This window comes from Zonotrichia leucophrys, chromosome 6 (genome assembly GCF_028769735.1).
Source record: "Zonotrichia leucophrys gambelii isolate GWCS_2022_RI chromosome 6, RI_Zleu_2.0, whole genome shotgun sequence".
Lineage (NCBI taxonomy): Eukaryota > Metazoa > Chordata > Aves > Passeriformes > Passerellidae > Zonotrichia > Zonotrichia leucophrys.
In genome coordinates this window covers 20,174,635-20,201,111 of record NC_088176.1, presented here as the reverse complement: position 1 = coordinate 20,201,111, position 26,477 = coordinate 20,174,635, and the positions used below count along the sequence as shown (strand labels likewise).

At 42.9% G+C, this 26,477-nt stretch overlaps 2 protein-coding genes across 5 annotated transcripts in view; one reads left to right on the top strand and one right to left on the bottom strand.

Annotated features, from left to right (window-relative positions):
* SEC24C (SEC24 homolog C, COPII coat complex component) overlaps positions 1 to 11,414 on the bottom strand; it is a 36,796-nt gene extending 25,382 nt beyond the window's left edge. For 2 of the 4 annotated variants that reach the window (XM_064716326.1, XM_064716327.1), the window contains exons 1-3: positions 11,357 to 11,414; positions 3,714 to 3,916; positions 1,243 to 1,326 (exon numbers count right to left, since the gene is read on the bottom strand). In XM_064716326.1, coding sequence (XP_064572396.1) covers positions 1,243 to 1,326; positions 3,714 to 3,888 — 259 coding nt within the window. In that variant the 5' untranslated portion in view covers positions 3,889 to 3,916; positions 11,357 to 11,414. The remainder of the gene's footprint in view (positions 1 to 1,242; positions 1,327 to 3,713; positions 3,917 to 11,356) is intronic. The other 2 variants (XM_064716328.1, XM_064716329.1) reach the window with 1 other exon arrangement.
* Positions 11,415 to 14,365: 2,951 nt separating this feature from the next.
* SYNPO2L (synaptopodin 2 like) overlaps positions 14,366 to 26,477 on the top strand; it is a 31,878-nt gene continuing 19,766 nt past the window's right edge. The window contains exon 1 of the mRNA XM_064716789.1: positions 14,366 to 14,470. Within this exon, the coding sequence (XP_064572859.1) occupies positions 14,366 to 14,470 (105 nt within the window). The remainder of the gene's footprint in view (positions 14,471 to 26,477) is intronic.

Here is a 26,477-nt window from a genome sequence, read left to right as displayed (position 1 = left end):
TAGAGACATTTATCTCATTAATCTAATATTTTCTAAACTACTGTTACAGCACTTTCATCTCACAGCTCCTCTGGCTAAGCAGTTCCTGATCTCCAACTATTTGTATGTTATTTCTTTCAGATTTCTTTTGTGATACCTCTCATCTATTTCCCAATGCATTCCTTTGATAGTACATGTGAACTGTTTGGTCTTCTTATCTTTTGTCTTTGAAGGCATATTTAATCCAATTTCTGGAGGGACCCTTCACACTTTTCTAATATACATTAAGTTAAATTCCCCCACCCCCAAATTTAACAGGCATACCATTTGACAAATATGTGCTACAGAAAAAGCTTTGTAAGTATTTTTTTCTGGTTCTCATCATAAATATACTTTTATCACACCTACTACAGACCGCTCAAACAGACACTGAAAAAGAAATCACCAGAATAGGTACAGGTATCTAGTGGTTTATTAGTCTAAGATTCATTATTCTTGACAAATCCTCAACATCTTTGTGATGTTTTTAGTCATTACAGCAAAATGGGAAATGCCTGTGATTTTCCTCAAAGCCTGAGCATATATGGTTGTCTTTTGACACCCTTCTAAACACCTCTAGAAATAGTTCTTCCAAAATACCACTAGTTTGATAAAAGGAGAAGTACAATATGGTCTCTTGCAGCATTTCTTACATTTTGATTGCTAGTCGCAAAAGGTATTTCATTCTTCAAGTCACAGCTTTAGGAAAAATAATTGTTCCTAACATATACCTTGGATTCAAAGTACAGCCAAGGAAGTTAAAGACTTGTTTTTTTCCCCCTAAATGAAAGCACAAGTTACACAAATCTCATGACTTCCAGTAACAATCTCCTGGTAGTTTGCAGAGATTTTTCACTTCTTTGCAATGCTATCATTTCAAACCTCACCTTCCCTCTCAAGGGTGAGACTGAATTCTTTTAAACTAAGGATTGCACCTGACAAAACCTGAATGGGTCAATTCAGGTTTTAAAATCAGACTTCAGAAAACATTAAGCACAAGTTTTATCTATGAATCTGCATGCATAAGGGATTTCTACTAGGGTTATTTCTTCATTCCTATTTATGCTTCTGGAATGCTGCCCACAAATGGATTGGGAAATGTCCCATCCGCCTCTGCCTAAACAATCAGGTACTCAACCTTTGAGATAAGTATCCACATTAAATGGGAACTTGGCACAGAAGAAGCAACACAGACAAACATCCCACAGCAAGGACACCATTTACCTATGAAATTAGGTGCAAGAGAAGTGTCAGAGTTGAGAGATACAGGAGAGCCCTTCGAAGGAAACCCCAAGGAAGGAAAGTAACCTGGAAAGACAGAATACACCAGTAAATGAAGCCTGAGAGAAAGCACTGAGAGACAGCCTTTCCAATGCTAAGAACAGTCTGCAGTCCAGAAAATATCTCATACACAAAAGTAATGTCATCTACCACCTTGTTCTTTAAGCTATACTCCCTCTCTTCTACCATGCACAACATATTACAAATGCAGTCTTTACATATTACAAGTGTTAATATTTTCATCAAGCAAGCCTATATAAAACAATCTACAGCCTAATGGTTACTGGTATTCAGATAATTGTGTTGGCACTTTCAACTGCATGACCTCATCTGAAGGAAACCAATAGACTGACTAAAGGACTGGGGCGAAATTGTCCTGCTTCTTTCAATATTCTCATAGCAAGAAGCAGCTACTTTCAGCTAGCACCACAGCACTCCACTTCTGGTCCTCAAAAAGACTATCATCACTGCCATAGCATTCCCATGATTCCACTTAGTTTGTCACATAAATCAGTAGCAAAACACTCCCTGACTAAGGATGGTACCAACTCCTAACATTTCTCCACTCAGTCCCCCAGGCAATTTTACTGTTATTTTAAAAATAAATCCCTAAGACAACTACTTTGAAATTATAGAATAACACTGGCAGTTTTCCCTTTACCCTCAGTATTTCCTAAATTTTTGCCTCTGAAATTAATTCTCTCTCCTCTCTATTGTACAGCAACAATAGGTCTTGCCACAAAGACCTGCAGTAAACATAATGTGTTGGAGGTAGTGGTGGAAAGGATAACTGTCACTATTTTTACTGTAACCTGGCTGCTGTCTCTGATAATGACAGACATTTGTTTGACTCCTTCTTCCACAGGGATTTCATACTCAGCAGCCACTGACAGGTCAACCTCTGGCTGTTGTGTAAGGCTCTGAATTTTACATTTCTTTCTTCTAAAGACAGGAATCCTAAACAGCAGGTCCAAAATGCACAGTCTGACAACTGAGATTTCCTTAATACAGCCTGCTAAGTCCAGGAATGATGGTCGCAGAAAAAAAGATGGAAAAAAATCCCCAGCTGGCTACAGTGAGCAGACAGAGCTCTCAGTGGCTGAGCCCTGCCTCTGCTCTCCCAGGAAGCAAAGTTTCCTTCCTCCACTCAGAGATGATTTTCATTTCACAGCAGTTCAAACTCCTTATGAAATTAGTTCAAAACTCTTCGATTAAAAGTGCTGTTAGAAGAGATTTATTGAGAGCATGGGAAGAAGAGGATTAAGGAAAGAAAAGGAAGATGGAGCACCTGAATAACCTATTCTTCATCACACTTTACTCTTTTACTATGCTACTCTACTAACTCTAGACAAAAATCCAACAGTGCAATTATTCAGCACCCAAATTTCAGTGCCCCACTTCTGTTAGTTTCAAGACAACTAGAGGGACTTCAATTGTTCTATCCTTCTCACTGAGTCTGAGTCAAAATTTGAGAAGTTGCAAAAGATTGAAGATGTACTTGCAGGGGGGAATAGAGACAATTAACATGACCAGCACAGTCCTAATCACCTTAGAAGATCCATCTGAAACCTAAACAAATATTTTAATGTTGTGCTTATTTTAGCAAAACTGAATTCATTCCTGTGATCTGAAAAGGCAGACACACTTGTATTCAAAGCATTAGTATTTTCTCCTCTACATTTCAAATGTTAAAGTCACTATTGATCTCCCAAAGCAATGAACATAACTGAAAACCAAGACTCACAAAGTTCTTTTTTACAGTCAGACTTTCTTTTGAAAAAAGGAAAACAAAAGTTGAATTACTTTTTTTTTTTTAACAGACAAAAATAACAAGGGATAGGATCCTGCAGAATCAGTGAAATTCTAGAATACATTAGCTTACCACATGCCCACAAACTTTATATTGAATTTAAAGGCATTAGAGAAAATAGCTTGAAATACTCTTTTTACGTAGAGTTGTATGTCAATCTTTCAGGATAGAGTGCAGATATTTCTATATAATAATGTAAGGCAGCCTCAATTATAAATCTGTTACAGTCCCTGACTGCTGCCTCCCAACATAACCTCACCAGGAAGACTCCTTTAGTCAGGTGTTTCAATAACATAGGGACATGGACATAAAGAAAAAAAGCAGGCTGTTTTTCAACATGTTAATTTTATGACCTACCAAAAGAGTAAACCCCACTAAACTGGACAAGAAACAGCACAATAACCTCAGAATATGGGATGATGTGATTTTTAGCATCATGCAAATTCCACAGAGAAAAAAAGATCATCACCACCACAAAAAACCCCCAAAGTCTTACAGCAGGATATTGTATACAGCAACAGGACATGGTGTAAGCACACAGCAAAACCTGCAAGCAGGCCATAATTGACAGGTTATCAATGAGCAAGGGTTGCCCGAGCAGTACCTTGTGGAGGGACTGGCTGCTGGTATCCTGGCACCGGCCCATTATAGGCTCCGTACTGCGACTGAGGAGCCCCTGGCAGTGACTGTCCTCCGTAGGCAGGCTGCTGGAATCCCTGATAGCCAGGCTGAGGTTGCCCGTAAGGAGGCCCCGGGTGAGCTTGCTGGTTTACACTCATTGTATTCACATCCCCAACCTAACCTCACCTGCAAAAAGGGGGGGAAAAACGACTTTAAGCAGATTAAAACCAAACTGGTCAGCTTCCCTACTGTTTTCAAATAAGTGAGAGATGTTAAGATAGTATCTTAAGGGAAGCTAAAACATTAATGATAACTTACTCTTGCACAGCAAGTCAATAAATGCTTTACAAGAGCTATTTAAAACAGTACTTTCAGAAACTATGTTTTTTAGTCAGCATTTCATACTAGTTAGACCTGTGATCATCACCTTAGATAGAAATACCATCATTTGCCATTCCATAGCAGATTATTATCAAGCTTCCGAGAAACCTTTCAAATACTTCCCCTCACAGAATCAGACCAAGAGAAAACACATTTCACGATATAGGTGAGTGATCCCTTAACATAACACTTCAATAACACTGAACAAGTTCAGCTGTCACCTCTGTGTTAGTTTCCTCGATCATGTTTCCTCATTACAAGCAGCAAGCTTCACCATCCACAAAGGCAGCTGCCTGAAGTGTTTGACGGACTCTAGAACAGGACCAGCAACATAGGGGGCTATGGCCTTTTTTTAGCAATAGATGATTTAAAGTCCTTGCTATATACATATGTTCCAGAAAACAAAGATATTCCAAAAGCAAAATTTTCACCTAGGAAAGGTGTTAAAAATGGAAAATAATTACAGGCAAAGATGGCACTAAAGGAGTTTTACCAAAGTGTAACACCTGAAACAGAGCATCAGAGAGAGGAGAAACATTTCTTAGCTAACTTTTGCAAGAAATCTTGCTTAACAGATTCCCAACTGCCCTAACTAACTCTATAAAGAGACTGACTAACTTTATAACAAGAAAAGCAAAACTGTTATTGTAAGACCCCAAACCAAAGAGGCAATTTTTACAACAGGAAGCAGGCAGATGACCCACAGCACCTTTCACTTGTGGAGAATCAATAATATTACTTCAGGGGCAGGAGATTCCCTCATGGTGTGTTTCTCATAAGAATATTTTGCATCACCTGTACTTCTTTAGACACTCCATGTCACTGTTAGCCTCTTCAGCTGAGACTACCTACACTAACACTAAAGAAACGTGTTTAGGGCAATTAAGTTCTTCACTAAAAACCATCAGTTTATATAAAAATGCAAAGCAAAAGTAACATAAATAACTAATGTTGCCCTTACATTTTTCTCCAAACTCTATGATGAACTTGTGCATTAAAGATACAAAGTAAATCTTAACACAGAGGAGACAGAGGCACAACAGCCACCAGAAGCAAAGCCTGACCAGGAATGTGTAGCTTAACTCAATCAGGTGTAAAAGCCCCAAGGTGGTTTGCCTACGCTCTGATTAGCACATGCCAAACAATGCTAAGATTACTTCTTCACATTACCAAAAATATGATGCTAAAGAATTATTTCAGCAACTGACACCACAGTTGTACAGCAAAGCCACTGGAAGAACTACAGCTCTGTAAGAATCATCCACATGAAGAAATTCTTTCATACATACCATAAAGGGAAAATACATATATCATAATAGAGAGATTTAATTACTTACAAAAAAAAGCTAGCACAAAACATAAAAACTACATTTAACCTCCTACAGCTAGTAAACATGACAAACGTCAATGCTAAGATTACTAACACTTACTCTGAAATTAGATTTTAAACTTTTATGAAAGGAAATAAATGAAGTTTTACACTGTTATTCTCCAAAGTGTATAAAGGCAAAGATAGGGCTTTTGTTTAGAAAAAGATCTCCTCTTAAATATTTACAGGTGATTTGCTCTTGAAAGTTAACATGCAATTTGCAACAGTTTACAAGAGCATGACAATTTTTCATCAGCCTGCAGTTGTTTAAAACATGATTACTCTCTTACTGTCACGTTTATAACGTGTAATCTCTAAAAACACTGGCTTCCCACACTACCTTTGACTTAGTTCTGCAGAACAGTCTAACCTGAGCAGCCATGTGGGCAGGGAGTCTGGACTTTGGGACCTGCTCCCTTCCCGAGCTCCCTGAAAGGTTAACCTCTTACTGCCCAGGCAGGCGTCAGTGTGACCACACTGCAATGACAGAGCTGCTCTCAGCCACCTCCTGTTCTGTACAAGCAGTACAGCGAGAGAGTCCCTCCTGCCAAGGGGGCAGTACCAGCAAGGAAGAACACAAGGAGAGGACTCCTCTACCTGCACATCTTGGAACACCTGAGCAGGGCTTTCTGACAAGGAAGGAGGGCTGTGATCTCCTCTTCCTGTCCCTGCTTATTGGATTGGATGAGAAACCTGGCTTCCAGTCACTGCTCCTGCAAACAGGTCTCTCCTCCAGAAGAGCTGCAGAGCAGCAGTATTCCACAGGATAGCTCCTGAGCTACAACCACTAAGACACTTTTCACAAGTAAGAGCTACAGAAATCCCTGAACAGATCTAATGTTTGAACTAGGAATTACTACAGAGCAGAAGATGAATCTTTCATGCTTTTTCTCCTGTTTTTCTAAAGCACAATAGGATAAGAACTCAAGCTTGTCCCCTGTAAACCACTTGTGACTTACTGATGTGAGTGCACACTCAGCAATCTCACCTGATGATCTTTTACTATTCCCTTTTCAGCCTTCCCTCCCTCATGTGAGTATCAGTACCTCCTGCCTGAGCAGATGCTATCTGTAGCTTGTTGCTCTCTCCTCAATACCAAAACTGAGAGGTAAGCTGATTTAATGCACATCTTAGAGAAAAAAAAAGAGTTTTGAGATAATTTCCTACACTTTTGTAGCTACACAAACAAGATGGTTCTAGTTCAGTGTCCCTACTGAAAGACAGATACACCTCAGAGCTTTAGCCCACGTGCCAGCCAGCACAGGCTCACCTCCACCACAGCACGAGCTATTGCTTTCTCTACACTGGCAGAGGGTCAAGGAGGCAGACTTAGGAACGAGTCCAGTGCTGAAGCTGTGGACAAGGCTGCTTCATTGTTTTGGTGCCCAACTTGCTCTGAACATAAGGTTTGTGGCACACTTGCTCATCACTGATGTGAAATACCATAAGGCAGGAGCAAGAGTATTTGCCTCTAAGAAGGTGGAAGACAGTTGTCACCCAGTGAGTCTGTTTTCCCTCTTCCCCAGTACAAGTTATTTGTACCAAACATTTATTTAGTTTCCACTCAAAAAACATCTCTGTGTAAATTAGAACCTGGTCACTCGAAGAGATAAGGAGAAAGGGATCATTTTATGCTCTGTCTTATGACACGAAGGGTGGCTGGGGTAGGGAGAATGACAGAAATAATACATATACCAGATAGAGAGAAATGGAGATAACAGGCCATTTTACTGGATAAGAATGCTGAGGATATTCCTTTGCATATAGCAACACATTACCAAAACTAAGCCAAACATAATACTGACACATGGTGTGTTGGACACCATATTACTACTCAGCAGTTACAAAGCTCAAATAAGCAGGACTGATGCTAGTGGAAAAAAACCTATGACAAGTGGTCATTACCATAAACAACAATTTTCCTGCAAAGCAGGAAGCAGTTACTCCATACCATTTTCTATTCCTCTGTATAAAGGCAGCTGAGCACAACGTTTTGGTCAACACAGTTGCAAAGCTACAATTACATGAAAAGGCTGCTGTACAAGACAGACAAGCAGTGAGGATCAGTAATGAACTGATGGGAGGAAAATACACAGGAATAATGTAGGAGGTGCTGAATATCTAAATTTTTACAATTGCTTCAAGATTACTTAGTATCCAAACAAATCAGACCACAGTGACGTTTTTATAACATGCTTTAAAAAAAACTAGTGATTCATATGAACTTGTTTCAATGAGCAAATCTCCCAAATCACTGAAAACCTCATATTCATCATTTTTATAGTCTGCATTCATTGTTAACTCCCTTTTGAAAGTGAAAAGCTTGATCTCATCAGTTCTTGTTCACATTCTAAAGGAAAGGCATACAGCAAAATTGCTTTCTTTCAGAAAGTAATTTTTTTTACTGGTCCCAGAGAAAGAAAAAGCCTGTTTGTTTCAACTTCTGAGGAGACTGATACCTTAAAAAAAACCCCAAACCTACAACAATAACAAAAAAATACACAACCCAAGTCAACCACATGGCCATGAAGGAAATATTTAACTTAATACAAAAATCAAAACTATTTCCAAAAGATGGGATAGGAGAGCACCAGTAATTCAGAGTATTGCCTACACTACTTTTAATGTTTCTGTTCTGGAGCTTTCTGGCAGCAGCAAGGTTTTGCTACTCTTACAAAGACCCAGACTCTGGAGCTAACAGCACTCTTCAGAAAGGGAAATGTCCTTGTTTTTGTTTCATTGACAGCCTGACTACGTCTTCTACAAGCACTCATGGAACACTTGGTTCTTTTCAGATATAAAAAATCACTGGGTGGGGGTTTTTTTCTGTAGAAAATCTCGGAAAAGAAACTCGTGTCCTAGAAGTCAGAAAGTACCAACCAATCTGTAAGCTGGCAGGCCATTGTAACAAATGCCTCCCACACATTTGCCCAAGTCAACCCAAAAGGCAATACTGGAATCCACTCCAATCTGGCTGTACTGTGTGGCACTCTCTCTTCCTTCTTTTGCAGATTCTCAACTTGTTACACCACAGGTAACATCTTCTTCATCTATGCATTTTGAATTACTGCCAGAAACATTTGTTTTAACAGTTCACAAACAGAATAAGACACAGTTTTCAAAGTTAATCTAAGGTACGATCACTTCCATAGTACTCTAAAGAAGGCCACATTAAACCCAGTTTTGTAAGGCTGATTCATCATCCTGGGCAAGGTACAATACAGCACACAAGTTACAAGAGTGAAAGTGATTAAAAGCTGAATACAAAAAAGCCAGCTTAGTCTTGACCTAACCTTAAAACTACCAAGACTTCCAACCCCTGCCATCACTACCGGATTTCTACTTCAAGAACACTTTATACTTCATTGACTCAAGTCTCCTGGTGGGACTGATTCACATCTCTATCACTGTAATAAAGCCCTAGGAAAAGATTTGAAAAACGCTCTGCTATGAGCATGGCTTCTGAAGAGCAACCCCAGGGAGGCAAAAGTCACTGACAATACAGCATCAACAAAACCACAGCAAAGGATCTCTCTGTTTCCTAGCTACCCTCGCATACACGTGTACAGATGTTACTATGAGTGAAGTAATCTGAATCATTTCTGTGAATCTTGCACAAGCATAATGGATCAGAAAAAGTTACATGAGCAATTTCAAATTTAGGGAAGAGGCCAGAAGGAAGAAAGGGAATACACAGAACATGACTAAAAAGCAAGTTTTCTTCACATTCACTGTAACACTGGCCATCTCTGTGCTTTGACTTGCTCTACACAAATATACATCACACAATTTCCATCACTTGCAAGAAACAAAAAAGGTGACAATTAGCTTTTCCTAATACCTACTTCCAGTTTATACTGTCTTTTAGTGATTTCTATGTTAACAATGAATCCTGCTGAACATATAAAACAAGCTCTTTCTTCACAATTTATCCCCAACACATATTTTCAAATCTAAAGAACAAGAAACATCCACCTCTCTTCTGCAGAGACCTTGCTGTTGATTACTGTTGGTGACTCTGTACCTTGCCCTTCTTTAGCCAACCATCAATTCTTCCTTTGGTTTTTGACCCTCCTTCTGATAATAAGTGTTACACAAAGATAACATAGTCCTACCACAGCAGGAAAAAACATCCAAAGAACTACAAGCACCAAACCACCAATCAAAAAAATAATCTTTTAAATAGCTGTTCACTGCTGTAAGTCAGCTTTCAGCCATGAAATTAAAACCTGGAGTGAACATCACAGCATATTAAGAAGCAATTATATATTCTTTATATTGATGTCCTCTTCATACTCTGTCTACAAGAGTAAAAGAATCCTGAATTGCACATCTTCAAGCCAAAAAGGGTAGGTCCATTAGCAAGAACCTATTCCACATGCAAATGGATAGAAATATTTATTTTTCACAGAGTGTAAATATGTGATTGAAAGTAAGTCTCCTTTAAAGAGGAAAGCCTGGAAGTTTTTGGCTACATATATTTCTATCTGTCCCTTAACTGGAACACCTACTCTAGGAGAACATTGTGGGAAAGAGAAAAACAATGTTAAAGCCAGAGTTCCCTAAATTGACTCACGAAAACTTCACATTAATAAAAAACAAAGACTTTAACACAAAATCAATAGTCATCTCCCATTTTTACACTGTTTGTAAAAAACAACAAAAAAGAATTTGCATGTTATGCCTCAGACAGTGATTTCTGTCCAACATTCCTCACAACATTTGGTAAAGTCGACTACATAATAATCCTGTAACAGAAATGGATCCAGAAATATTTTTAAGGAATTATCACATTAATAGCTAACAATCAACTGAGTACCAAACTGGAAAAAAAAAATCTGTATTTTCAATGACAGTATAAACATTACTTCCTGTGGATAACTTCTGACATAGGTGTAAGCAATTCTTTTACATCCCAACAACTTCTTTCTACTGGCCAATAAGTTCAAAAAGAACTTCAACTACAGCCCAGTTTGGATGGTTTTGCAGCCCCTCTCAGAGATCACTACATTCCAAAAAAACCTCACCAAACAAACTAAAGGAAACTAAGCTTCACCATACTCCATCAAAAGCATTTCTCAGAAAGACTGAAAGCAAATTCCAACAACAGAAAACACATTCAAAGCCCCATCTACATGGAAAGCAAGAGTCCCATCTTGCATAACCACCTTTTCAAGACTACACTTGTATTTCGATCATGCCATCTCCTTTACTTTCCTTCTTCCTTTTCTCACAGCCACACGACCACTAAGTTTTACTACCAAATCCACCCAATCTCAGTCGCGAGATCTGCGCCAGGAATGACCATCCTTTGCAAAGCTCGAATGAATGAAAGCTTGAACAGCCAGGGGAAGGATCCGCGGATTACAGGAGATTAGAGAGGTTGCAGAGGGGGGTATCTGACTCGCGGCGCACCCCGACCAAAAAGCAGCACTCGGTTCTCCGTGCCGGACCGACGGCCCGACTCGCAGCCGCGGGGTGTCGCCGCACCGCACCGGGACACCGACGGGCAGCTCAGGCACTGGAAGTGCAGGCCCCGCCGGCAGCCGGCCCGGCTCCGCAGGCCGCCGGCACCGGCCGGGCCGCGGGCGATGCGGACACTCCCGGCCGGGCGCATTCCGGCGAGCCCCGGGGCTCTGCAGAGCCTCCCGTGGCGCGCAGCACGGCGGGCCCGACGCGTCACCCGACCGGGAGCCACCGGGCCTCGGCGGAGGAGGAAGCTGCAGCGGCGGCACCGCCTCGGCTCCGGACCGCGGCCGGGCCGCCGGGCGCGGCGCCGGGCTCAGTGCCGCCCACCCGCTCGCTCGCCCCCAGCGGGCACCGCACGGCCCCGCCGGTGGGCCCGGCCACCTGGAGCCCCCTCGGGCCTCACTCACCACCGCTGCCGCCACTGCCGGGCCCACTTCCGGCTCCCGCCCCGCCGCTCCCCGCCTGCCTCTCCCCGCCTGCCGCTGCCACGTCCGCGCTCCGCCCGCCGGGGCCCGGATGCGGCGCAGGCGCTGGGAGGCCCCGGCCCCTGACGTCCTGGCTGGGCGGGCGGTGACTGCAGCTGCGGGGAGGGCCGCGGGGCCGCTTGTCGCGCGGCCCGAAGCAGCGCTGCCCGCACGGGCACTGAGGCGTGAGCGGGGCTCGGCCAAACGCTGCTGAGCCGCGGCCAGCACTGACCACGGTGCCCTTGGCCGCCTGTCCCGCCAGCGGCCTGTGAAAGACCGCGACAGGGGAGCAACCAAGGCCAGTTCGGCACCAAGGTGCAGAGAGTTGTTCGCTCCCTGCCAACAGCAGCAGTGATCGTCCCTCCGTACTCGGCACTGCTGAGGCCACACCTCAAGTACTGCCTTCAGCAGGCCCTACTGGCCCCCTCACTTCAGAAGGGGCACTGAGGTGCTGGAGCGTGTCCAGAGCAGGGTAACAAGGCTCGTGAGAGGTGTAGAAAACTTGTCTTACAGGAATGGGTGAGGGACCTGGGGTTGTTTATTCTCGAGAAGAGGATGCTCGTAGGGGATCTCATCGCCCTCTACAACTATCTGAAAGAGATTGCTGTGAAGTGGGGGACTGGTCTCTTCTGTGGCTACAGAGAGGACAAAAGGAAACGGTCTAAAGCTGAGACAGAGGAGAGTCAGATTAGATATTAAAAATATTTTCACTGTTAAGGTGGTCAGGCATTGGAATATGTTGCCCAGGAATTTGGTGAAGTCACCAACCCGGAGGTTGGTGTTTAAGAGGAGGTGTTTAAGCAGGAGGTGTTTAAGAGGCATCAGGATCTGGTACTGGGTGATATGATTTAGTGGTTTAGGGGTTACAGTGGTAATGCTGGGTAGATGGTTGGACTTGATGATCTCAAAGGTCTCTTCCAACCTTGATAATTCTGTGATCGTGTTGGTTTGTGCCCACCAGCAATATGCATTGGCACCGGATGAGTGGTGCTATAGTAGTAGCAATGAAGTAGTCAACCAAGCAGTGGCATCACGGCAAAAGTACATCCTCTGGATGTTATGGTATAAGGATATTAGTCACTGAGAGCTAAGCACATGCAGAATAAGGAAGAGGTAAGGGTAAGCTTGTTCTCAGAACCTTAACAGAAAATGATGGTTTATGCCTTGTAGGAAAGGGGGAGGATTGACTTTAACTCTTGTATAACTCCCTGCCTTGGGATGGCTAGGAGGTCATGTCTGTCATGTTCCTAAAGAAAAACCACTGAAAGACTCTTCTCCACTCTAGTGAGACCCCATCCAGAGACCTGTGTCCGGCTCTGAGGTCCTCAGCATAGGAAAGACATAAACCCATTGGAGCAGGTCCAGAGGGAGGCTAAGAAAATTATCAGAGGGATGAAGGTGTCTCTTACTAAGAAAGGCTGAGAGAGTTGAGGTTGTTCAGCCTGAAAGAATATTTTGAGGAGGCTTTATTGTGGTCTTTCAATACTTAAAGGAGGCTTTTAAAAAAAGCTGGAGACAGACTTTTTAGTAGGGCTTATAGTTACAAGACAAGGAGTAATGGTTTTAAATGAAAAGAGGGTAGATTTAGACTAGATATAAGGAAAAACCCCTCTGAGTTAGCTAGAGATTTTGAGATCTCTGCGACGTAACAGGCAGATCCTTGACTGGACTGGACCGAAGGACTTCGTCTCTAGATTTGGTAGCTATAGCCCCCTCTTTCTCTCTCTCTCTCTTTTCTCTCTCTTTCTCTATCTTTTTCTCTCCTTTAATCCCTCTATTGCATTTTGCTGTGATCATTCAATAAAGGTGCATTTGTTTTGGTTATTATTGCAAATCCCCTGTGCTGTGTCGGTTTTTTGCGCCTTGAGATCAAATCCATGAACCATCACGAAACCCGTTCGTAAAGACGGATCGTGACAGCTACCAGGCTGGTGAAGCACTGGAACAGGCTGCCCAGAGTGGTGGCAGTTGCCCCATCCCTGGAAACACTCAAGGTCACATTGGACAGGGCTCTGAGCAATCTGCTAGAGTTGAAAATGTCCCTGCTCATTGCAGGTAGATTGGGCTAGATGATCCTTAAAAGTTCCTTCCAACCCAAACTATTCTCTGATTCTATGACCTGGTTGAGCTCTCTTGGCCATTGAGTCTATATAAGCAGTGCCCTGCAGAGAACTGTGTGAATCCTGTGTGTGGAGCTAATCCCAGCTATTCTGGTCCCAGTATCTAGTATTACAAGTGGATGTAGGGGATGTCAGGGAGCTACACGCTGCAGAGGGAGCACAGCACATCTACAGTCTGCCTGTGGCTTTCAGGGCAGGCATAGTGCTGCTGTGTAAAGACACTAGCTGCATGGAGAAAATAGAAGTGGAGAGCACATTAATTGCAAGCTGGTTTTGTTCAATTCATAGGGTCAGGTGCTGTCACCTGATTTGTACAAGTTTGTGCCTGTGACATGTCATTGCCTGAAACTCAAACTAATGGATCCTGAGTACTGAGTGACTCTAAGATTTGCATTTGGAATGCAAAGTGGAAATAAAAAATTTACTGAAATGCTTCCAGCTTTAAGAGTGTCAGACAAAGCTCTGGAGAGACAGGAGGTGTGCTATTTTCAGCCACGTTCCGGTGAGAGATCCATCATGTATGCGGGGGGGCACAGAGGGTGAGATTGACATGACACGTGTGTGGGACAACTCTGGCCCCTTCCCAAGGGCAGAATCAAATGTCTAATCATAGGCAGAGCAGCAGCTGAGAGTCCAGAAGAGCAGTGAAGGCTGGGCTTGACAGTCTCAACTCTTGTGTGTGTGTGAACTTCAAGGAGAAAGTAAGCAGAGGCCTTGTGGGGACTAGAGAGTGGTGGTGTGAATTGTGGATATGGGAATAGAAGATTCTGCCTGTTAAGAACTGGAATCTGTACTGAAATTGTGAAGACAAAATATCTAAAGCATAGAAATCATGGGAGCGGAAGAAGAAATGCTCATCACTCTGTCTGGAGGTGCCCCCTGGGGCTTCCGCCTGCAAGGGGGTTCAGAACAGAAAAGACCCCTTCAAGTGTCAAAGGTAGGTGTCACACCTTGAGGTGTGAACTGTGAGAGCAAAGTTGTTCTGCTGAACTAAGATATCCCTACTGAGTTGGGCATCTTTCACTACTGTTAAGGAATACAGGAACTCCTTACAGTGGCAGCAGATCTTAAAAGGAAAAATTGGGTGGTGTGCTCAAGCAGGGTGTGAGGTGGGCTGTGGGTCCTGGAATAGATGCTGTTGGGGTAGAGACAAGTGTCAGGTGAAGATCTGCTTCAGAGCAGGTCTGTACAGCTCAGACGCTTGGTAGGCTGTACAACTCTCCTGAGTTGTCAGCAGAGCTATAACCATAGTGACAGTGCAGGGAAAAGGGTACTTCAGTACTCATGAAAGACATCCAACTAAAGAAAAAATAAATTGAAGCAGTTAAAGCCATATTTTTAATTCAATTGTCCCTAACACTTCATTACTATATTCCAGCTTTCAAAATAGATGTACATTTCTTAGTGCCTCTTCTGTTGGTGAAAGTTTTTCCACACTGTCTGAAGTGAATATTTGTGATGCTCTAGGCAGCAAATACAGGGGTAATTTCAAGAATTAAAGAAAAACAATTGTTTGAATGGGAGATTTAAAAAATTGAATAAACATGAACCTTGTGTTGCACTACTTTTGATAAACAGCTGTTACTGTTGTCTTTTCAGAAAGACTACTGAATAGATTGAAAACTAGAGGAAAAAAGTCCTCTTTATTAAGCTCAAGACAGCTGCATTAGCTTTGACACAATGATATCTTGGGATATCTCACTGGAAGGCGCCCAGCAACAGAAATGAAAAAATTCTCTGCCCAGCTCCTTCTGTTTCCTTAAGCAGACCATGTCTCTGACAGAATTTTGAAATTAGATGTTCTGTGTCACTTGGCTCACCCCAGATCACGTAGTGTTTGTTTGCAACTTCTGCCAAATTGTTTGGAATCCCATAGCTTGGCCTTGAAGTGAATGTTTGTTATGTAGAGAAAGATGATTTTCTCCAGAAAAACAACTTCTGCACAAACTCATAGAGTTTCAGGTTAAAAAGAAAGAATCAATATCCTTTAAACAGCTGTCTGGCATCAGTGGTTCTTAGGAAAATGGAATTTTCAGGGGCTACATTAATTCTACATGGTCTAAGATTATTTTTACTGTTGTTTTCCCCTCTAGATAAGAAACTGGTACTGAAGAGGGAGGAGATTGTGAGTGTCTATAAGGATTACTCAGGATTGAACAGCAGCAAGAACTAGTCATTACCCAGGCTAAGTTGCACCTTGAGGTGAATGGAATATTGCTCAAGGATTAGTAGCACTTGCAGGAAGGTATTAACTAGAAGCTGCTTTTACCCAGAATTGGGTGCTGTACTTTAAGTCTAGCAATATAAATATATATAATTTTACAATAATTGGATATTGCATTAAAAATAATTATGAAAAATATAACTTACACAAATCCATTTGAGGCTCAAAGTAGACATCATTCTTTAGGCAGGATTTTCATTTTATAATTATCTTTTTTGTCTCTTATCATCCGGAATTTAATAGCATCTAATGACCCTACATAGTATTTTAAAGGCAACACCACTTAAACAGTCTCCAAAGAATGGATGGTCCTTACCAGGTACTCAGGAAGATCATATCTGAATGTAACCTGCTTAGAAGAGAGCAAACTGCCAGGTGTCATGTGATGGAAAGTACAGCCATGAATAGCTGATAGGTGCCAGGAGATAACTGAGTGGACACTGCTTGTGTCTCAGAGATTCCAGTGCTGTCATTTTAGAGAATTTCAACTTCTAGGCTAGAAAGTCATAGTAGTAACACTAAGGAAAGATCCTAACCTTTGGATGCTGAGTCAAATGATAAATAAGTGATAAAAAGTTAATTTGGTTAATTAATCAAGGATAACAAATACATTATATATAAATGATACATGTTGTACTTTGGCAGAGGTGCTGGATTTGCCAAGCCAGACTAAGTTAAGAGTCACCTCTTGTCCTGCTTGCTGCTTCATTTGTGTTTCCTGCAAGTATTTCAGAGGAAGTTGTAAGTTTCACAATGCATCTAATTTTTGTGTAATGCAATGTGGAGGGAAATCCTTTCCCCTCAGGTAGTTATCAGCATGCCCCGGGTAGTATCTAAGAATTGGCAGTCCTAGTGGTTTACCCTACAGATAAACAGAAAATTGTTTCTGAACAACTAGTACCTTACCTGTCTAAATCTTATGTGATTTCCTAATGAAGCTTTGATAACACCAAGCAACCAGGCATTCCAAAGACTAAAGGTTGCACTGAGTGGGATTTCCTGCTTGAGTCGCTCTTGCTGTATCACACAGCCCTTCACAATTCCTCATCTTACATGAGCTGTGTACACAGTTCATAGTCTTCTTGCCTTTATGCTTTCTAAAGTTTACATCACCATCACCTTTTTATTGTTTCTCTTTATGGATTTTAAGATAAAATGAACCACTGGTTGCTGTTCTTGGTATCTTTTTTTTTTGTTTTCCTGAAAATTCTTTGGGTGTGCTGTATGGTTCCTTTGTCCTCCCCTTCCCTTCCCTTCCCTTCCCTTCCCTTCCCTTCCCTTCCCTTCCCTTCCCTTCCCTTCCCTTCCCTTCCCTTCCCTTCCCTTCCCTTCCCTTCCCTTCCCTTCCCTTCCCTTCCCTTCCCTTCCCTTCCCTTCCCTTCCCATGGGGCCTCTAATTGGTTGTTCTCTCCTAAGGTGTTCACAAGGATGGCTTAAATTATTGGCTTTTTTCAAATTGCAATTAACTCAAAATGTACAGTGAATACATGCATTTGAAACTGTTTTCTAGTTCAAAGTATTCAACTGGCAGTAACAAAATAAAGTATATGAACATGGTGGACGTGGGGTGTGAACCCATTTTTCTACAGACTAAAAGGATTCATAGCTATAGTTTCAACTGTTTCTCCAAGCAAGGGATCAATTCTAAACCTCAGTCCAGCTGCCAGAAAGGGGTAGGAAAGCTGCTCTATCTTCACATGCTGGATGCAGCTGCCACAGAGCTTCTGTGCCATTCAATAACTCTGTGGCTTATGGGTTCAGGGACACACCTGGAGAAAGAAGCTGGAATTACATCCTTGTGGGCAGTCTCTTGGGCTGGATATAACTGGGCATGAGCCTGCAGCGTGCCCTGACAGCCCAAAGGCCAGCAGTATCCTGGGCTGCACCCACAGAGGAGTGGCCAGCAGGTGCAGGGAGGAGATTCTGCCCCTCTGCCCACTTGGAGCACTGCATGAATCTATGGGGTCCTCAGTGCAGGAAAGATCTTTGACCAGGAACAGTCTTTAGGAAAGAAAGAGAACAAACATTAACACAAGGAGCAAAAAGGATCCATAGATAGCAAGATTTTTATTTTAGAAAGGCTGAGGGAAAGTACATGGTCCTCACATGTAGCTGTAACTGATGAAAAAGTTAACCCATTCTGGAAAGAGAGTAAGAGAACAAAACTATCAGGTTCCTGGAGGATTTCTTTGCAGTAAGGATATGTGCATCAAATGCTTTCAAAACAAAACAAAATGTAAAATAGCTAGTCTGAGAAAAGTTGTAAGCACTAATGCTATTAATCAACCAAAGTAGAAACCTAACATGAAATTATATTATGGAAATAATTTTTATGAAGATGAACAGGACAGTTTTAGGATAGTGAAAGTACATGCAAACCTGCCTTTAGGGATCCTGCTACAAAACAAGACTTATTCAATGAGAGGCAAACATGGTTACTTTCTATAAAAAGCAAGGAAGGCACTTCTACCTCCAGCACAAGTACTAGTAATACTGACAAAATAGAGGAAACTGAGTCTTTATAGCTGGTACTGATAGTACAGGCAAAGGACCTGGGCATATTAGTGCATCACCAATAATAAGCCAGCAAAATTATGAATCTCTGAAAAAAAAAGGCAAACATAAACAAATGAGCCTCAGGTTGACATGTCTAACAGAGATAGGACATGTCAGTGACAGTGTTGATATTACTGTCTAATGCACAAGGGGGAATTCACTGGAAATATCATACTTACAGAATCAGCCCCTCTCAAGGAAAATAAATGTAAGGTAGAGCAACCATAGAAAAGGAGGAGAGAAGAGAAGGCTTCTTTCACCTAGCAAAATATTGAAAGAGGTGACTGCAATCTACAAGTAGATGTTGAGCAAATACCAGCAACACTATTCAAATATAGGTGACAGCATTGACAGCATAGAACAACTAACCAGGAAGGTTCAGCAATGAATTTCCAATCAAGAAAAAGAATTTAAAATCTTTTGAATCAGTTTATGAAGTAGAGTAAACAATATGGCCTCTGAAAACTACAGAGGATTGGCCCTGGCAGCTCGAGAGACTCCTTTCATTTGGCTGTTCTGTACAAATACTCTGCAGCACTTAGGGGAATTGTTAGGGGAAGCAGTAACACAGCATTGTATTGGTTCTAAAGCCAAAAGTTTTTTTTTGTTTACGAGCAGTTCACGACCTCCTTTTTAGCTCTCAAATTCCCTCTTTTTCCTTTATGCTTCTCTGCTGATAATTTACTGTTTCTACTGTCTCCTCTGCAAGATATCCTTGCTGCCTGTTTGCCATGTCCCTGCTCCCTGTGCCACACAGCCTGGCTGCTGTGTGCCACTCTCCTGTGCTCATGTGACATGATTCCTGCTGGAGGTGCCAGCTCTAACCCAAATAGGCCTGATGGCGTCCAGATTTGTGAGCACCTTCTCTTCCTCTCCCCTTTTCAGTGGGCAGCCTGTACTTTATCTGTTTTCGCAAATGTTTACTGTCACATATAAAAAAGCACTGCTAGTCTGTAGCAGTCAGTAATGCTGGTTTTGGAGTGCCTCAAACTGCTTTGGGAGTGCTCCTGGACATATTTTATGGCCTGTTGGCACTTAGGCAGGTGCTATGTTTGGCTGCTAGTGAGGGAGGGCACACTGTGGCACCAGTGGAACTTTCCGAGGTTCTAGAAGAATCTCTTGATGAGAAGTTGCAATGAAACCACACATGCTCCATCTGTACCTGGTGCATTAAATGTACCTGGGACCATTCTCTGGCACTTGTGCCAGCTGCTACAGACTGTAATGAAGCCCAGCAATTAACGTTTTCTGTTCTTCCAAACAAAATGGCCACATGCCCGTAGGCAGTGGCTCTGGGAATGGTCTGTTCTAGCTCCCAAACTGTGCCTGGGAATTGTTCTGGACAGCAATAGCCAATCACAGCCAAAGATGTGCCAAGGATCATTTCAACATTTTACCACAGTAGTTGCAGTGGTCAGGTTCATTCACTGATATTATTCAGCCTGCTACTGGCTAGAACAACAGAATACATCTGTGGAGGGTGAGCCTGGTTTCTGATGTACCTACATTCATACCTACAAGATGACTACAAAGATGTCGCAAGGCACAGGAAGCTCTCTGTACCTAAGTGCCCTAGATCCTTCAGGTGAATGGGATGCTTCTTTAATCCATACTTGTGGCTGATCCTGTCCTTGCTGCTGCAGAACAGTGGTGCTTATCCACCTCAGACTATTGCTGAGAGGCTGCTTTTGGGTTAGTGAGTGCTGTCTTTTGGTGCAGTAACCCACTCTTGCAGTATTATGAATGCTGTGTTTGATATTTTTTTGCAAACCAAAGTGACCCTCATTCTATCAAAATAATAGCAGGTATGTCTTCTTCTAATTGGCCCTCTCTCAGCATAAATATTGTGGAGGCATAATATACTTAAGACTGTTGCTGTTCAACAATTAGTAGTAGCTGAAAAGATCCTTCTGTTTTGAGAAGGGTTTTTATTCAGGGCTTGCAAATGCTCATGGCCCCTTAGAATACAGTATCAGCATGCAATGCTAAGGCTGGAAACACCTCGTTCTGAAATGTTGGCATCTAACTGTAAATCTTCTATATTTTGTCAGGGATTTCTTAGGGTGCAGCTCCTTGCAGCACTGACTTCTACTTCTTCACAGCACAGCCAAACTCCAGTACTTTCCTTGGCTACCTAACCCACTCTTTTATAGCACTCATCCTTACTGGACACAGCTGTGGCCTATTAAGGGCAGGCCTGTTCCTAATCTTTGGTAATTAGTACAGCTGCAACTCCTCAGGGATGAGATTGCCTTCTGCTCTATCTCTATTCTTTTACATTCTATCCCCCCACACTGCAGGACTGAAGCATGTCTCTGGATAACTCTGCTCTATGCTCAAGCATCTTTCCCTCCTTCTGTCCCAGTTCAGTGCCTGGACCTGTAAAAAGCCATTCTGGTTGCTAGATTTGCTTATGAGCTTCAATTCCATTCAGTTTAGATTCTAAAATCTTTCATGGCACATGAGCCAGGCTAAGCATCTAGAAAAAGGACTTACATGTATAAGCATGTTTTTTCTGAACATTTAGTTGCTTTTCTCACAGCTCCTAAATGTGGAACCTGGTACAAATATTTGACAAATATATCAGTTCCTTCTGAATCCTTGCTTCATATAAAAACCACTTGATATCCTGCTGCTTACTCTGTTGAGGGTAAAATGCTTATCAAGTACTTTTATATATATATTCTAGTACTTGTGGCATTATTCCTTGTCATTGATATTACATTTCAATCACTTTTCAGCTGATTTACCATCAAGTCTCAAATAGCTATGGAGATTATGCCTCTTTTTATCTACCTGGGGCCACCTCTGGCTAGAAACTTGCTCCCCACAATGACACTCGAGCTAATATTCTTTTTGCTTAGGAAAAGAAAGTGGATTGTTTGAGGTTGTTTTTCTCTTTCCTCTCTTCTATAACCACAACAAAAAACTCATTTTAAGGCACTTCATTTCAGTAAGGGAAAACCAACAGAGAGAGAAAACCAACAATCCCTGATTGTTGGTGTTTGTTTTATCAGTTTGTATCCCCTGGTACAAGTCAGAATTAAATCTAGTGCATATAAGAACTTGTTCTTTGTTCCTGCACCAGCACACTCTGGGCAGTAACCTATTTTACAGTAGTCTGACATGTACTTAACCAAGTGAGCAGCACGAGCATCCTCTTCCACTACCAGCTCTCATTGTTAAACCCTTACCCAGAAGCCACCCAAGTCTGTCCTACCACTTAAGACACATCTTTTCACCACTCTCCCTTGCTGTGTCCATCCCACAAAGTATGTGTTCTCTTCCCTCTTTCTTTATAGAAAGACTCCCTAATTAAGCTTCACTATGGATGACCTGTGAAGTAGCTCTGGGACACTGGACCTGCTTCACCAAGAGGCAAGTCTTCCAGCGTCATCTCTTAAGAAGGAACATGATGTTTTGTCAGGAAATTACTGGAACTAACTTCCTGTGTAGTTGTAATGCTTAGTGTAATTATTATGGATATTCTCCTGTAAAATAGCTTCCAATAAAAACATAGCATTGGCATGAGGATGTGATGTTATTTGCTACTTAATAATTAGGCATAGTGAAAGTATCTCACTGGATCTCTGTGTTTAGGTAGGCAACTGAGATAAAGAAAGACTGTTGGAAAATGTCCTATTTCCAGGCTACAGTCCTTTTATGGCTACAGTCTGAGTGTCTTCTCTGAGGTCACACAAAAAGTCATCCAGGTCTTCTGAATCCCACTCTAGCCATCTACCCACTCTAGCCATCTCCTCTCTCTAGCCACAGGATTATCCTTCCTTACACAAAAAGAGTAAACCCTGGCCTTAAATGAAAACCAAACTGGCCTAATAAGCAAAATTATATGAATACACATCTTCAGAAAGAAGAAGAGATGGAGGGTGTTTGTTTTTGCTTTTGCATCTAGCAACTGCTCTGTTTGTGGTTTGAGCAGGAAGTTCTAGGAGGAGCAGGCCCACATTCTGGTTGGCTCTTGCTTGAGTCACTCCATTTTGGTAGTGCTTTATACCACAAAAAGTAATTTGTTATCTCTCCATGAGAACTCTGTGACAAGATTGCATATCACAGAAGGCTGGGAATGAAATTTAAAGACTGCCAGGTTGTATGGAGTATTGGACCCCATGTCATTGTAGCTTCTGGGGGAATAGGATGGCTCATTGAGAGATGCATAATCAGTGAGTGGAAGGGCATTGGGTGGGAAGGTGAATTGTATTCAGTATTAAACTCTGACTCAGACTGAGGCTAGAAGGTTTCTGCTGGAAAGATTGTAGGAAATTAAGTGAAGACTGATAATAAAATCTATCTTCCTACCTTATAGGCTGAGCTCTCCCAGTGAGAGGAAGTGGGAGGTGGTTTGGGCAGGCAAGGGGAGAGATGGATGACATGAGCCTACACTGCAAACCACTTCTAGTTACCCACAGCCTACTTCATTACAGAGAAGCTGTGCTGGCCAGCAGGGAGAGTGGTTGCAAAGTTTCAAGACAAGTTCCCTGGGCTGTACTGAGGCAAGATGTGAAGCCACTGAGTTACTATCAGGATTACTCTATTCTTAGCATCCCAGCATGTGTTCAGCCCCCACATACCACTATCTAAATATAGTCCCTACTGAAGGACAGATGTTGCCAAGTTGCATCTGACCCTCTCCTCTCTTGCATTCTGTTCCTGAAAGCTAGGCTGAATTCCCCAAGACACGTCAACAATCAGCATGTCCTTTTGTCTGCCTAGGGCTGTACAAGGAAACCTGTACTGTACTCTTACAGCCTGATCTCAGCCCTGGCCTTCCTGGCCTCTCCTAGCACTGACCTTCCTTTCAACACCTCTTCTTATTCCTTTCCTCCTCAATTATTGCCTTACCATTTTCTTTTTTTTTTTTTCTGTCTCAGCTGCCTCTGTCCTTTGTCTGATTGAATGTGATCAATGGGAGAAAGCAGGCAAAGTAATGAAAAAAACATGTTTGTATGTGCATGTACATAGTACTGCAGACACCCAAACCTCTCTGACAAGAGCTCTTTTGTCACTATATATCTCCTGCTGAGAGGGCAGGGAGATGGACAATTTTCTGAGTAAATCTCTTCCAGTTTTTCACACAGATTTCTATTTCCAGTAGCATAAATCCATAAGACTCTGAAACTACAGAGTCTTATGAAACTATATGGGATTTCCTAAACCCATCTGAAATCTAACCAGGACATACCTTGACATCAATATGCCATGGGAGAGTGTGTCTGCTGAGGCATGGAGTGGAAAGTCTAACAGTCAGTTACAACAGGCCCACAGAGTTTGTGGGGCTTCTCACACAAAAGGAGAGGTCAATCCTCACCAGTATGTGCTAGAAGGTTGGACAGTGCAATCCCCCAGGGCCAGTTCTGGGGCCAACCCTTACTACTTGTCAGTCTGTCAGTGCTGCTTCTCATTTGCACAAGAAAGCTCTTAAGGTATGTGTTACAGCAAGCAGAGAGGTTTTCTCTTTGAAATACCACTTTTTCCAACTTTTCCCACCTCTTCAGATCAGCTGTTCCAAGCTTTCTGCAGCCTAAGCAGAAGCTCCTGTTAGTGACACTTCATGTGGCTCACTGGGTGCCCAGGAGAGGGCATCTTTTGGACATGGGGAGCAAGTGGCTGATCCTGAGGGCAGCCTGACCTTCAGGATGGGCAGGGAGCCTGGCTTTTGGACTGGGCAGCCACCCCGGCCTGGGGCCTCAAAGGCTCAGTGCTGCTCTCGCTGTACTCGAGATGGGCAGGTTATGGGTTGCCATTAAAGTTTCTGCAGCACAGAACTGGCAGTCATGTAAAAACTGGCAGGCTTGTGCTGGTCTCTGTCCAGAGGCTCTGCAGCCTCCAGTACACTGCACCCTGCTGTCATGACTGTGGATTAAGTCCTGTCCTGTCCTTTCTCTGCACAATCCTCTTCTGTGTTTAACCCCTTTGCCTTCCTCCCTGGCAAATGCAGTGGGGTATGGGTTTGGTGTAAAAATGAAGCTGTGGATAGTTCATTTCCCTCTGATAACAGGAGCAAATTCATAAGCTTCCAAGGAGGGTTTATAAATCTGTGGAAGACTGAGCCAGACACATGCTACTTTCAGACTCCATACGTCTCTTCCTGCACTAGAAGAGACCTGGTCCTGTTTTCCCAGAAAGGAATGGAGACATGGAAAACTCCCTCCTGGATTGCAGAGCACTGAAATACCAATAGTTGCTTTAGTGTATATACTTTCTGTCAGTCCAGTAAGATTTGAGCACAGACCAAGCCAGACCCAGCATCCTCACTAACCATGAGAGAAATGCATTGCTTGCTCATGATTGTCAGCCCACGTGGCCTGCTTGAGTCCCACCAGTCTTCTCTGGTATACAGGTACCTGAAACAGCATCAGGCAGTGTTGGGAGCACAGCCTGGTCCTGCCTGCCTGGGAACCCCAAACAGTTGCCTGCAAAGACTTGCAGTACTGAGGGACTAGAGAATTGCAGAAAATTTACTGTTGCTGTTCTGGCTGGTCACCAGCCTACATCCTTGGTTGGAGTGAGCAGGGAGGAATACCATGGCATGTGAGGAATGCTCTGAGCACCTGCTGACAGCCTTTAACCCCCAATCCCCATGCTTTACAACTGGGAGAGATACTCAGTAAGTATGTTCCCATCCAGTGCTAAGCACCAAGTACTTGGCTATGGAGCAGCAGTTGGCCTTTTGGGGAATACTGGGAAAGCCTCCTTTTAACCTCTTTTCAACTTCCTAACTCTTTTCATTAGCTGCTGTGTCAGTAGGCAGCACTGGAAAATGGGTCTTCTTTACCTTCTCAGTTAACAGCTGCATCTGGATGAAGTATCAGGAAGCAGCATTTATACTGTAACAGTGGTTCTTCTGCAGTGGTTCATTACAGACCTACACATGCTCATTCCAGGCTTATATTAACAAGGAGGGAGATAAAGGACTAAAATGACAGAGGCTGATGGATGTGGCAGCTGGGATGAGCCAGCCCCTATTTTAAGCATGCAGGCAGGGGTCAAGTTGGAAAGGCTACAGAGTGATAAAGCACCAGTGAACACAAAAACAACTTGAAGCAGAGCCCTCCTCTTTCCATCTTCTCCCCCAACACCTCTCAGTCCTGCTGACAGGCTGACCTGGGAGGAGTGTTGCTCTTGTCTGCTCAACACAGGCCAGCAGGGTCAAGCCCAAGGCACTCACACACCCCATAGGTGCAGGGAGCCTGAGCCACCAAGACCAGCCAGTCAGGCCATGGGACTTCCTTAGGGCTCCAGTTCTCTCCTCTCCTGCTCCCCTGCTGCTCCTGCAACAATGATAGGGCAGCAATCCTCCCAATATTCCCTTCTCTTTCCTGAAGCTGCCATGAGAGTGTGGGCAAAGTAGCTGTATGATGTTATAGATGAGTCTGGTGGCTCAAGCAGCAAGGCTGTGAGATATAGACAAAGGTGCCCTGTAGAGTGTTACTGACACAGCCCGTTCACTGCACCCTTTGTTAAACAGCTCTGCACTGATTTGTCTTTCACTTAACTGCAAGACCTGAAGAAATATTGTAGAAGAATCTACAAATAGAGTGTAATAGTACCTTGTTCCTTACTTGCTCTGACGCAGTGATTTTACATAGCTATTCTTCTATGTGAAAAATGAGTACATTATGGGTGCCAAGCTGTCCTACAAGACTATCACCATTGCTTGCCTATATGGGAGAGATCAGTGTTTTTTGGCTGAGTGGGCATTTGGTTTGCTTTCTTGCTTGCCCTAGCAGAAAGGCTAGGCTGAGTTGGTAAGAAGTTTAACTCATGGATGACAGAATGAAAGGGAGAATAAACACTTGGTGCAAGATGGCCACGAGGGGACAGATCTAGGAGCTTGCCTGGAGACAGTGACTCTGACTCCCTTCTGAGATAAAGCAATGCATATCTTGCACAACTCCTGTTAAGGCTAAAGATTTATTCCAAGTTTATACTTGTGTAACAGGACACCATATAGCCTGATGCAGATGTCCAGAAATACACTGACCAAAGCCATTGGAGCAGGAATGCTTCACACCAGAATATGCCTCAGAACTGCCACCTCTCCCCAGTGTCAGCTTCCCTGAGGATTGCATGAGTCAGGGATCATACCAAGGAAGTACAGTAGAGGCATGCAGAAGGACACATGGACATGTGCAGGCATGGTCTG